This window comes from Calidris pugnax, unplaced genomic scaffold (assembly GCF_001431845.1).
Source record: "Calidris pugnax isolate Ruff unplaced genomic scaffold, ASM143184v1 scaffold231, whole genome shotgun sequence".
NCBI lineage: Eukaryota > Metazoa > Chordata > Aves > Charadriiformes > Scolopacidae > Calidris > Calidris pugnax.
In genome coordinates, this window is record NW_015090996.1 from 1,058,868 (window position 1) to 1,072,437 (window position 13,570).

The 13,570-nt window shown below is 42.5% G+C and overlaps 1 protein-coding gene across 1 annotated transcript in view; it reads left to right on the forward strand.

The window, feature by feature from the left end:
* LOC106895777 (vacuolar protein 8-like) overlaps positions 1–13,570 on the forward strand; it is a 44,652-nt gene that overhangs the window by 21,634 nt on the left and 9,448 nt on the right. Inside the window, exons 7-9 of the mRNA XM_014955393.1 lie at positions 9,204–9,329; positions 10,256–10,301; positions 11,762–11,895. Of these exons, the coding sequence (XP_014810879.1) occupies positions 9,204–9,329; positions 10,256–10,301; positions 11,762–11,895 (306 nt within the window). The remainder of the gene's footprint in view (positions 1–9,203; positions 9,330–10,255; positions 10,302–11,761; positions 11,896–13,570) is intronic.

A 13,570-nucleotide genomic window follows, 5' to 3' on the forward strand; every position in this document is an offset into this window, starting at 1 on the left:
TTTCCATCATGCTATCCCATAACAACAGAATATGGGGTCAGTCTTCAATGAATCTTGCTTTTTAACTTTATAATATCATGTCACTATTTATAAGTAAAAATTAATATTTAAAGGGTAGACTTCAGCAGAAAAAGAAGGGGAGAGCTGATTACATCGTGAACCTATTGGAAAGCTGCAGTTGCACTTTCCAAAATGAACCTTATGTTTTAAAGTGGAATTGCTAGCAGAAATATTTGGGACATTCTGAACTAGAACCTCTGAACATCCCTTACACTCTTTCATGCATCTGAAGAGGAATTAAGCAAACAAAGCTCGGGACTGTGAGTGCTTTTCACGCTGTTTCTATCTTAGGTCTATTTTGCATAATCATCATACAGATGCCCAAAGCAGTCACAGGAAGATACATTTTTCACAAAGCCATTAACTGTTTACTTTCTGATTGTCCATTTCTTCTTCAATTTATGAATAGTTGACAAAGAATTAGTTGTCCAAATGGGTTTACTTGAACCAATTCTGGATCTCCTTGAGTCAGAGGATCCCACTGTCCAGTGTAATTCCTGTGCCTGCACCATGACTTTGGCTGTTTCAGGTGAGTGTGCTGTTTGTTCTTTCCCCTTATCCTCTGCAGTGAATTCATCCAACTCTTGTGTCATATTTCAAGGTGAAACAACTTATTTGTGATTGGTTTAAGAGTCGTAAGATGCTGGGGCAAATTTTGGTATTCCCATGTCATAAATTCAACTCCTCGAGATCCCAGTTAAGATCTTTTTCTCAGTGTTTCTGACCTTCATTCTCTTCTGATGATAAACTTTTTTCTGATTTCCAACCTAAATCTATTCATGACCAGATTCTCTTAATTAGTGTCTACATGGGCTTTTAACATCATATTTCAAGGTGAAACAACTTATTTGCGATTGGTTTAAGAGTCGTAAGATGCTGGGGCAAATTTTGGTATTCCCATGTCATAAATTCAACTCCTCGAGATCCCAGTTAAGATCTTTTTCTCAGTGTTTCTGACCTTCATTCTCTTCTGATGATAAACTTTTTTCTGATTTCCAACCTAAATCTATTCATGACCAGATTCTCTTAATTAGTGTCTACATGGGCTTTTACTTCAGTAGTTCTCCCTCTCTGATGTCTATGCTGATGACCCTCCTTCCTTTTAGTAGACTGAAAAAGCCAAGCTCCTTTAAGACTCCTCTTATCTCCCCATTCATCCTCCAGTCCACCACTGCATGGACAGCACTGCACTCACACCTTTGTATTAACTTTCTGGTTCAAAATCAGTAACAGACCAGTCCCTGTGGAATTCCACTTCCAGGTGGTCATTCCCATGCAGCAAAACCTGCTGCCAGCTTGCTTATAGTCAGTTCCTTATCCCCCATGCACTGCTTGCATTTATCACCATCTTCTCTTGCTTAACTATGCATAGTTCATATCATGATACAGATATTTTCCTGGCATCCAGAGAGAGAAACTCAACCACAGTTATGAAAAGAAAGGTTATCAAGCTTATTCTACCTTTCACAAATTGCATGATTCTACCACACAAATGGTGTAAAGCCCTGTATAAAAGCCATGAATAATATCTATTTCCCTTCCTCAAGTGTTTATTCCACCAGCTTCCCTCTCCAGTGTGGGAAGTTGGAATCAGATCTCCCAGAGGGCTGGGAGAAGCATGGTGGAAGTGTTACTTCCTCACTGAAGTATTTATGTTGCAAAGCGGGGAGTGGATAAGTAGGATCCCACAACGTGAAAGTTCTGATTTGCATTTTATCCTATCTTTAATTTATTTTAAAATGTTTTTCCTTTTGAAACCTTTTTTAAGTGTTGCGTGCTGTTCTGATCAGGTTAAAAACTCTGTATATGACATTATTTTGTACGGGCTGCAAATTGCCTCATTTAAATATCTAAATTAGGCATGGCATCACTAAAATTCTAGGTACTTGGCACTACGAGAGCTTTCTTTACGTATGCACCTATGCACCTGAAGATCTACAGAGGGGTATCTATCACTAAAATTCTAGGTGCTTGGCACTAGGAGGGCTTTCTTTACGTATGGTCAGTGGAGCTATGCACCTGAAGATCTACAGAGGGGTATCCCTTCAGCTGTTTTAAGCAGCCCACAGAAGAAGTGACTTCTTTGGGTGCCTAAGGATGTTCCTTAGTCTGAAAGGCATCCTGTCCCTCCAGGATGTCTCTGTAACCCAGAGGATGGGAAACCCTGAGCCACTCCAGATCCAGCCCACCTTCTTTCTCTGTTGAGGGTGGTCACCTAATGCAGCGTTAATAGTGTACCTGTGAGCACAAGGTGTTCAAATTAAACACTCAAGGACCTTTCAAACTAGATAGGAAGGCATCTGCTGAACATAGAGGTAGGTGGTCCTGCAAGTGCATAGGCTGCATTGCTGTCTGGGATTTAGATCAGTTTTGAGGAGCTTTGTCCCAGTTTAACTAGCATTTAGACTGGCTGGATCCATTTATTTCTTTTTCAGACTATGTTTAGCTACCACAGCAATGAGACTAAAGCAAGAGGCAATTCTCTAGAGTTTATTTTAATTTTAACTTGCAGACTTTGGTATCTTAAAAGGCCTACTTGGGAAAAGTATTCTGTTCAACCATGTCCTTCAAGTAAGCCATTCATGCTTCAGAGTGCTTTAAAAAAGATAAACATGGAAGGACAATCAAATTAGGAAGATCCTTTAGATAGCTTTAAGGTGACTAAAATTCCAAATCCAAGAATGGAAATGTGTCTTAACTCTGCTGCAATAAATGTCTAAGGCCAGGTATAGAGTGAAGCTGTTTAGCAATGGGACTGCAAGGTGTGGGTTGGCTGGTACAGTCAGAGTTGTACCAACAGGAGAATTTTCAAACACAAAATGGCAGAGAGCAGAAAGAAAGAATTTATCAATGCAGGTTTCACAAGGTGAGTTATTCAAACCCAGCTTGAGTAGATGTCATTGGTTTCCCCACTTTAGAGTGTCATCTGAATACGTGGTTCCCTTCTGAAAGCACTCTCAGGGGTTGCAGGGGCATCAGTGGAGGGATTGTGTGACTTAGATGGTCCAGCAGAGAATCATTATCTAACCTGCCACGTCTTGTATGGAGGTGATAGTACAGTTACACATCTTGGGGAGATAGATATCTCCATCCATCCTGATTAAGCTGATGAAACAGATAGCGTTCAGCCACATTATCTGACCAAAACTAGAATAAGAATGGAGGGAAGGATAAGGGAAAATGACGTATGTAAAAATAAATCCAGCAAACCCACAATGATGGGACCTAACAAAGACTGCAGAGGAGAACTTGTCAGCTGTGAATGATCCAAGGGAAAATAAGAAAAAATATAAAGTATTTTGGTCACAGAGGTTTCCATCGTGTGGGTACCTGTTGCAGTCTCTCTGGTCTCCCACGATGAAAGCAGGTGCTCCAGTCCTTCCCCTGCAGGAGTGGGGTGCTGGTGCCTGGGTCTCCGTGTGCCACCTCCCTCCAAAGCCATCTGTAAAGAGCTCGTCCTGCTGCTGGAGGCTTCCAGTGTTGACCATCACCTCTGAGCCCTTAGGCAGGAAAATTGAGCTGTCATGGATGTGAAGCCTTTCCAAATCAAGCCAGTTTTGGTTCTCTAAGGAAGAAAAACCTTCAAAGCACCCAATGGCTCATATCCTGTGATATTTTGCCCAAGTTCTATCTGAATATTTGTAATCCCTTTGCCCAAATGTGAGGTTCTCTTCCATATTCACAAGCGTTCACAGAGTGTATTGTGTGAAAGAACGAAGGAAGAAGCAATATCTGAATTCTCAATCTTTTTACCTCTCTCCTTTACTCAACTAATTGGAGTTTCCATCACACCAGACTGGTTTCCATCAGTTGGAGCTGCACAAAAGAATTTCTGCTTCCGCTGAGGGAAACAAAAGAACAATATGCCAGCAGATTAGATTGGGGAAAGGCTTGTCTACAGAACTGGCCAGAAAATTTCACCAGAATAATAATAGCTTAACACGTGGAAAAGCTATTTTTAAATACATGACTCTTCCCAGAACAATTGTTTTGCTCAAAAATTAGAGTATTTTTTTCCAGAATGAAGGGTATTTCCTCGAGTATGAAATATTCATAGGAAGGCAGAAAGGGACTTGTCCTGGAATATTAAACTGACACTGGCTGAATTTAAATAGGTATCCTGGGTTATCTAAGTATGTCAGTTCCCCAATAAAGAGAGGATCCAGGTATAGAAATAATGTCATTGTTCTCTTACCTCTGTGAATTAGTTGGCACCTGAAGAGTTGATCTTATCCAAATACCTTCACTTTCTTGCTTCCTTTTGCTTCATGTTTCTCTCAGGAAACTCCCAGAGACTGGCCAGTCTTTAAACTGTCTAAAAATGTCAATGAAGCAGCACTCAACCAAAACTCCTGTGGGCTTCAGTTGCAGTTTGGCTCATGTAAACAATGAAAGCTGTAGAGTGTGGATTTTGCTTTTTCCTTTCATAAAATAATTTGCAGAATACTATGATATGAAGAGAATTCTTCATGGGTCTCATTCCCATTTAAATCTCATCAGCTTTGTAGAATGCCACTGCCAAAACCTTACCTTTTTTTTTTCAAAATTATGCCACTTATAAGATACAAATACAAATAATGTGTAGATATAAATTTATAAGCCAGTAAAGGGGAGAGGACCATAGCTAGCTGAGTGTGGCAACAGGTTATTTGTTGCAAATGTTTTGGTGCCCTCCTGGTAGCAGCATAGGGAAGAGCATAATGGAAGAATTCTCTTCTATATCTTCTTACCTTCAGTAAGTCCAAAACAAAAGGAGTAGAACTAAAAGCAGATTTTAGTTTTCCCTAAATTGTATTATATTTTATAGCACGGTATAACTTTATCATATGTAGTATATATATATACACACTGTAGATAAATATGTTATATAGTATATAGATAATTTTATAGCATTATTTAAGTGTTTTAGTTATTTTCCTCCCAGTTTTTGATCTAGGAGCCTCAAGGGACCCTGCAGATCTTTTCTGAATTCTCCTTGTACTCTGGGATGTTGAATACAACTGTACAACTTAATGCACTGCCGTGCAAGGACAGAGGAGAAGCATCTTTTCAAATTTCAGTGGTTTAAGTCAAATTCTGTCTTTGGAAACCTCTTCATTGTTTGTAGCTGTCAAAGGAGTGACAGAGATACGTTCAAAGAGAGAAACTGGCCTTGAATATATCCTGCTAAATTAATTTGGTCTTACCTGCAGTTAATTACATAGGTTTTGGATGGCACACTGTGAATAGTTTGATCAGACATACTGGGGGTACAAGGCAAGTGTGACACCTTGCTAACCTGTTTAAGGGGAATTATGATCTTTTCATTTTAATCATCCCAGTCACAAAGCAAAAGCATTCAACCAGCTGTGATCATGAGTTAGTTTCTTTCCCGTTGAGCTCATGGAATTTTTAACATGTTCCTTTGAGCATGCAGAGAAATTTTGTTATATACCAAAGGATCTGAGAAGCCAATGGCAAACAAATCTGGTCCTGCTGGTTCTCCTGCTCCTGGCTCACAGTAAGATGGCAATGTCTTCTTTCTTTCTTTCTTTCTCTGATTCTTTTCTCCAGAGTATCTTCTTTCTTTCTTTCTCTGATTCTTTTCTCCAGAGTCCAACCGAGAGGCTATTGGTGCTGCTCAAGGAGTCACACCCCTGCTGGCCCTTGCCAAATCCTATGATCCCAGAGTCCAACAAAACGCAGTTGGTGCTATTCTCAACCTCACCCAGTCAGGTACTTTTGGACTAATAGCTTATCTAAGATTGCTGAAAGAAACATTCTCACTGATAGAAAAATAACTCAAAAGGGTTAAGGCAAGAATAAAAGTGCATCTGAACAACAAATTATTTCCTTTGCATATGGCAATCATGTTGATACCAGGAGCTGATGATTTAAGTTTAGCTTCTCTTTAGCTAATCCAGACCCCATTTTGCCTAGTACTGAAATAGGAAGGCTTGATTTTCAACCCCGAATCATCAAAGAAACAGAAAAAGAATAATAATTTGTTAAAGAAATAACTTAATCTAAAAAGTTAGGAGCACATTTAGCACTTTGAAGCAATCTCAGAAACTTATCCGACAAGGTCAAGCTCTGGGAATGTGTGATTTGTATCCCTAACTTGGTGTTGGAAGATGCAGAATGTAACTATTATGGCCTAGACATTAAAGGCTCCTGGGATATCTGCCAACAGCTTTAGCAAAAGTGGTATTTGGTCCTCTGCAGTAATATGTGCACTACCATACATTAACTCTGAAACAAACCAGCATTAGATCTCACTTAAATAGATGATATCATTATCCTGCACAGCTCAATGACACAGTCCTGAGCAACGTCTCTTACCTCTATTTGGTGGAAGGGGATGGTTGGCAAGGACTTCTGCAGTTGGCTGTTACGCTTCCATTATTATTCAGAATTTTTAAAATAATTTGGGAATTTTTTTTTAACACAGAAATCATGGGGAATATTGTTATGCTTCCATTATTATTCAGAATTTTTAAAATAATTTGGGAATTTTTTTTTAACACAGAAATCATGGGGAATATCGTACCTGAAGGTTTTTCAGCTTCTCCAGCAATTCACATTCCCGGAACAGTCTTTAGCATGAAACCAGCAAAGCCTTAATCGATCAGACAGCCTGGTAGTCATTTTGCTAAAGTGTCTGCTTATTGCTATATTGCACAAACTCTAATTATATCCTCTCTTGTCACACTGATTGGCATGTATTTGGACAACCTCACCACTCTCTAGAATCCAATGATTGTGCATATCCCTTTGGAATGGTGCCTCCAGATGAGATGAGATGTGTCTTTGAAGGGAAAAGACACACTAACAGCACTTTAATATTTTTTTTTTAAATGCAGAGAAAATCCAACAGGTCCTATGCAAGGAAGGAGCCCTGCCAGTTCTTGCTTTGCTGCTGGAATCTCCTGACTCAGAAGTGCAGGTACGGCTCAAAACAGGTCAGATCTTTAAACAGCAACAGCCTGACTGTAAGGAGAGTCCAAACCACAGCCTGTGGAGATGAAAAGGTGGAGATGAGGTTTCTCTAGAGGGGAAACACATGACAGCAGCTTGGTGAAACTCAGCTTAGTCAGATAATGTATATTCAAACCACTCAATTTGTTTAGCTCCACAGGAGAAAGTTTATAATGCAGGAGGGCATCTGCCAGCACACACTAACACAGCACACAGTTGTCATGTGGTTACCTTCCTGTGTCTTTCAGATCATCAGACAAGTTGCAGACTAAGCCTCTTCCTCTGTTTTTTTTTTTTTGCACTTTAACTTTGATCTTCTGCTCTAAGCAATTTTACTTAGTGTTCTGAGAAGACATAATTTGCAAAGATATTTTCTTCTTATTGTAAGTGTCTGGGAAATCTCCTTATTTAATGCCTCCCACAGACACCTCTGCGATTTTGCATACTTAATAGAGAGCTGGTCTTGGTTCAAAAGTACGCTAATTAAAAACTAGGAATCAGAGTTGTAAACCTGAAAATCCGCTAGTTCATTCATTTGGTCCTCTGAGTAGCACAGAATTGTTTCCTCCATCAATTTTGTTATCTGTATTCAGTCTCTTTTAAATGTCTGAACTGATGGAACCTCTGGAATTGCTTTCTGCAAACTGTTTCAGCACCATCAGCTTTCTCTGAGATTCAGCTTAAAATTTCCTTCTCTGCAGTACAACCTGTTTCTTCTAATTATACCTCTCTAGTAATACATGCTCTTATATATATAATCCTCCCTAGCATTAATGTTTAAATCCTTTGAAAATGATCTCCTGGCGTGCTAGGCCAATGACTACATCCAGCTTGAGTAAATCAATGCAAACATATAATAGAGTAGATGCAGATGAGCAAAGTCAGGTGCCAGCAGCGCGGTACCTTCCTGAATACCTGGGGTCCTGAGGGGTTTGTACAACATCCAGTGCCACAGCACGACTGCTGTTGTGGTGACAGCAAATTGCATCACTTCTTATGTAAAGAAGTGGCTAGAACGTGAAGAGTTGTTGCTAAAGAGTAGCAATGACCAGGTTGCAAGTTTATGGGTAAGAATTAGGGATTGGGACAACAAAGGGAGCCTTGTGGTAGGAGTCTACTACAGGCCGCCTGACCAGGCAGAGCCTGTCAATGATGCCTTCTTACTCCAGCTTGAGGAGGCATCACGATCACAGGCTCTCATCCTGCTGGGGGACTTTAACCACCCCGACATCTGCTGGAAAAGCAACACAGCTGGCTGCAGACAATCCAGGAAGCTCCTAGAGTGCCTAGATGACAACTTCCTGCGACAAGAAATTAACAGCCCTACTCGAAGAAATGCATTGTTGGACCTGTTGGTCACAAATGCAAGTGGGATGCATCAGGGATCTCAAAATTGAAGGTAGCCTGGGCTGCAGTGATCATGCCCTAGTGCAGTTCACTGTCCTACGGAGTTTGAAGCCCACAAGAAGCACAGTTAGGACTCTAAATTTCAAGAAAGCAAACTTCCAGCTTTTCAAGGAGTTGGTAAATAGGACCCCATGAGAAACGGCCCTCAGGGACAAGGGAGCAGAACAAAGCTGGCAGATCTTTAAGGATGCTCTCTATAGAGCACAAAAGATCTCAATCCCCACATGTAGGAAAACGGGCAAGGAGGGCAAGAGACCACCATGGTTGAGCCAAGACCTGCTGGTGAAACTAAGGGGCAAGATGGGGCCACGCAGGAAATGGAAGAAGGGACAGGAATCCTGGGAAGATTATAGGGATGCTGCCAAGATGTGTAGGGATGAGGTCAGGAAGGCCAAGGCACAGCTAGAACTGGACTTGGCAAGGGATGGAAAGGAAAATAAGAAAGGCTTCTACAGGTACGTTAACCAGAAAAGGAAGGTTAAAGAAAATGTACCCCCCCTGATGTGCGACAGTGGGGAACTTGTATCAACAGATGAGGAGAAAGCAGAAGTTCTCAATGACTTCTTTGCCTCAGTCTTCACTGGCAACCCTTTCTAGAAGAAGCCCACTCGGGCTGCTGTCACATCTACCCAATGAAACACCCTTAGGATGAAAAAGCACTTCATTTTCATCAGCTCTGAATTTGAGCATTTCTGCAATTTATTTTTCTTCTCTTCCAACACATCCCCGCTGTGACCTCCTCTCTCTCTCTCTGCTTTTTTCCTCTGGGTTCCCTGCAGTATTACAGCTGTGCTGCCCTGAGCAACCTGGCAGCCAACGCTCGGCACCACGAAGCCATGCTGAGACCTGGCAGCAGATTCCTGCTGCGGACACTCATCTCCCTCCTGTCCTCTTCTGTGGACAAGGTAAAGCTCTCACTTTGTCTTTTTGTATAAAGGCTTAGCATCAGAGTAAAGCTGGAAATTTGGGCTTCCAGTTTCAGTCTTGCACAATTTTTCTCATCGACTGTACAGGTGCCTGTGCAGCATCTTTCCCATGAGAAAAGACATATCTATTAGAAGATATGTATGTTCCACAAGGTCAATGTATGTAGAAAGGGAAGGGAAATCATTAAAGTTGTTCCACAGCCCTGGACACTTTGTTTAGACTAAGATGGCTAGATTTGAAACTATGCGTGTCAAGTGCTCTGTCCAGGCTCTCAACTATCTTTGATCATTGTGTCTGCAACAGAAGGTTTCTGGAGCATCTATTATGCTATTTTTCTTTTCTTTTCGGTGCCTATAACTTTGCCTATATAGTTTCAAAGAATAACATCTTAAAAATTTTGCTTTGTTGGGAGCCACAGCAAAGAAACTTCAGCGAGCCACAGTTCAGGATTTAAAGGGTGGAACCTTAAATTCTGCGTAGGAGGGAGGTGAGAAAAAGCCAAAAAAGTAAGACAAATTCACTCCCTTTATTTTCCATAGGAGGGAGGTGGGAAAAGCCAAACAAGTAAGACAAATTCACTCCCTTTATTTTCCTGTACTTTATCTGACATTCCTAAAATAAACCAACATCTAAACCCCATTGGCTCTTCCTCATCAACAACAGGATGACTGATACTAGAGGGGGTTGAAAAAAATTCATCAAAACTTTGAAAAAAAAAAAATCACATTCCAAAATTTGTTCTCTAAGGATAATTTAATTATCCTTAAAGCTTGCTTTAAGCATAAAGCTTGCTAGAGTTATCACGTTTATTTTGTGTATAATAGGCAAGAAATTGCATTACTGAAACCACTCTTTTTCTCTCATTTTTTTTTCTTTTTTTTTCTCCCCTCTTTGGCACAAGCAGGTTTCAAGCCAGGCATGTGTTTGCCTAAGAAATTTGGCTGCCAGTGGTAAGCAATATATTGGAGATAAACAAACCACACTCTTTCTTTTTCTTTCTGCCTTTCAGAGCGAGCACAGTGGGTTGGGAACTTTTCATACTAAAAGCAAAGAGATAACATCCAATTAAAATGTAGAAAAGAGGGTAAGGGAAGAGGGAAATGCAGATTTATTAACTAACCCAGCCTCAGAACTCCCAGGTAGTGAGGGGAAGTATCTGGACAAAGTGAGAGAAACAGCAGAGGTCTTTTGCACAGAAACTTCTGCAACTGTATTAAGTTTTCTCCCTTCTGTTTCCTAAGCATTAAGCTTGATTAGGTCAGAGTGTCTCCCAAAATTGCTGCTTGAGTGGAGACCTGCCTTCTCCCAAGGCACGAACCTGTCTGTCATTAAATATAATTTTCTTCCAAGCATTTGTCATCCTCTTAAAACATCACGCCCCATTAAATGCCCAAGATCCGTTGCTACAGCATCATGGGGAGATGAAAGCAGAGGACTGGCACGCTCAGCACTAGAGCCCTCGGGTCCAGGGTAGAGTTGCTCATCTAGGAAACATAGAGGTGCTTCGTTTTCAAGAATCACAATTAGAGAGGAGCTGGAAATAAAGGAACTGCTACGCTGCTCCTTGGCATGGTTGGGATCCCCTGCTCTGCTTGGACTGTGCTCCATCTGCTGGCTGCTCTGGTGTTTAGTGCCCAAAAGGTCTCAGGGACAAGTGGGGTTTAAGGATTCAGCCAGGATGGCTGATCTCTGCCCTGGCTAACCATAACCCTACAAGACAGGTTCAGGGACAAGTAGGGTATAAGGATTCAGCCAGGATGGCTGATCTCTGCCCTGGCTAACCATAACTCTACAAGACAGGTAGTGCTTGGGGAGGTCTTTCTGTGCAGCAGAAGCTTCCACCTTCTCACCAGGCCTTAGGTGAGAATTCCCCTCCTCTCTTCTCGCTAAGGTTCAGCCACAAACTGAAGGGTGCCCAAAGCTACGTTCTGCTCTCAAGCTTGGATTAATCCTTTGGCAAAATGAGCCAGAACAAACGAGGGGTTCTTTTTATAACCATTGTCGATCCCATAGAGATGGGGAGGCCCCCTCTAATTTCATCACTGAGGCAGTCAAAAAAATCATAGAATCATAGAATCATAGAATTTCCCAGGCCGGAAGGGACCTCCAAGGGTCATCTAGTCCGACCTCCCCGCAGTCAGCAGGGACACCCCCAACTAGACCAGGTTGCCCAGGGCCTCGTCGAGCCTCACCTTGAATATCTCCAGGGAAGGGGCCTCAACCACCTCCCTGGGCAACCTGTTCCAGTGCTCCACCACCCTCACAGTGAAGAACCCTCTCCTCATCTCCAATCTAAATCTGTTCCCCTCCAGCTTGAAGCCATTGCCCCTTAAAAATGCTTATGCATCAGGGCCTGAACGTTTCCTCGTGGTGCTCTGAACCTCCCTGACCTGTCATTTTCCCAACCCAGCAGACATCCAGGCTGAGATGGTTGCTGAGGATGTCCTGCCCAAGCTGCTCTCTCTCCTGGCATCCCGCAGCGAGGACGTGCGTCGTGCCTCCATCGCCCTGCTCTGGATCCTCTCCCAGCACCCGCACAACCAGGTAGGGGAGCTCATTGCCCAAGATCAGAAGGGAAAGAGTAGTCCTGGCCCCTGCCTGGGGTAACGCTCTGTTTTGGCAAAACAGCAGATGACAGGCATTTTGTGAAGGATCTAAAGACTCCGTGAGGCTTCACAACCCTTCTCCTTCCCATAGAAATTGATGAGGTTTTGTCTACTGCATCTGCACTGTCACTAATGACCTGTCTGTCGTGAGGGGGATCCAAAGGATCCGACCTGTTAGGAGGACCCTGTCTGTCGTGAGGGGGATCCAAAGGATCCCATAATTAATCAGGTTACTTGTAATGGGACCAAGGGGAGCGCAGAGGGGGAGATGGGTGTCCCAATCCTTGGATGTGTGGACACTACCCTGCAACTCCCTGTGGTCCCCTCCAGTCCCCAGACTGTTGGTCTCCAGGTGGGTGTAACAAGGGGCAGGACACAGGAGCACCATGGAGGCAGCTGAGGACATTATTCCTCAGCTACAGAGTTTCCCCACACGTTGAAAAGCAAACTAATTTAATGTGTACATTTAAAGTGCATCAACACAAAATAAAGTGCAAAAATACTTGCCTATAGAGACAGTTATTTCAAAGTACATTTGTATAATTTTAACACCTTTTGAATTAAGATCAAGACAGCAAGGGGGAGGCTAATAAAATTTGACATCCTCTCTATCTGTAGCTAATTCACCAGGACTTTCCTGTGGTTCTTTTGCCCACGTTCAGGGTAAACACCACCCTTAACAGCACAACACTATGCAAATACATGAAGAAGCCTGACTAGAAATAAACTACAGCAAATAAACAAAACAGACACCCCTGCTGTACTTTCAGCCTCTGCATAAAACCAGTAAGTAGAGACTGATGGATTATTATTTTCAAATATGCTTTTCCTAGGTAAAGGCATCCTTAGGAACATGGATATGGAGAAGAGAAGGCTCCGGGGAGACCTTATAGCAGCCTTTCAATACCTGAAGAGTGCCTATAGAAGAGCTGGGGAGGGACTCTTTGCCAGGAGGTGTAATGATAGGACAAGGGGAAACGGTTTTAAATTGGAAGAAAAAAGATTCAGATTAGATCTCAGGAAGAAATTTTTTACTATGAGGGTGGTGAGACACTGGAACAGGTTGCCCAGAGAAGCTGTGGCTGCCCCATCCCTGGAGGGGTTCAAGGCCAGGCTGGATGGGGCTTGGAGCAACCTGGTCTGGTGGGAGGTGTCCCTGCCCAGGGCAGGGGGTTGGAACTAGATGATCTCTGAGGTCCCTTCCAACCCAAACCATTCTGTGATTCTATGATTCTATGATATGAAAGGTTTTTGATAGGAAAAAACGGGTGAGCTCAGTTTCTGGGAAGCAGCATCCAGAGCCCAGAGCTTTCCAAAGGCACTGTGGCTTCATGGGTTTTGTGCTGGCTGCATGAGCACCAAATGTCCTGGTTGCCTGTCAAACTGCCTCACACCATCAAAACACAGTTTGCCCTCAGCAAGCTTAGAACTCAGATAACATCGAGTTGAGTTGGAGGCCCAACACAGCAAAAACATTACGTAGTGTGGGGAGTTGGACCAGATGATCTCTGGAGGTCCCTTCCAACTCTAACAATGCCGTGATGCATTAGGCTGGAACACTGTGGTGTGTTTGCTTTTCTTGCCCCCAAACATCATTTAGACTTTTTTTTTTT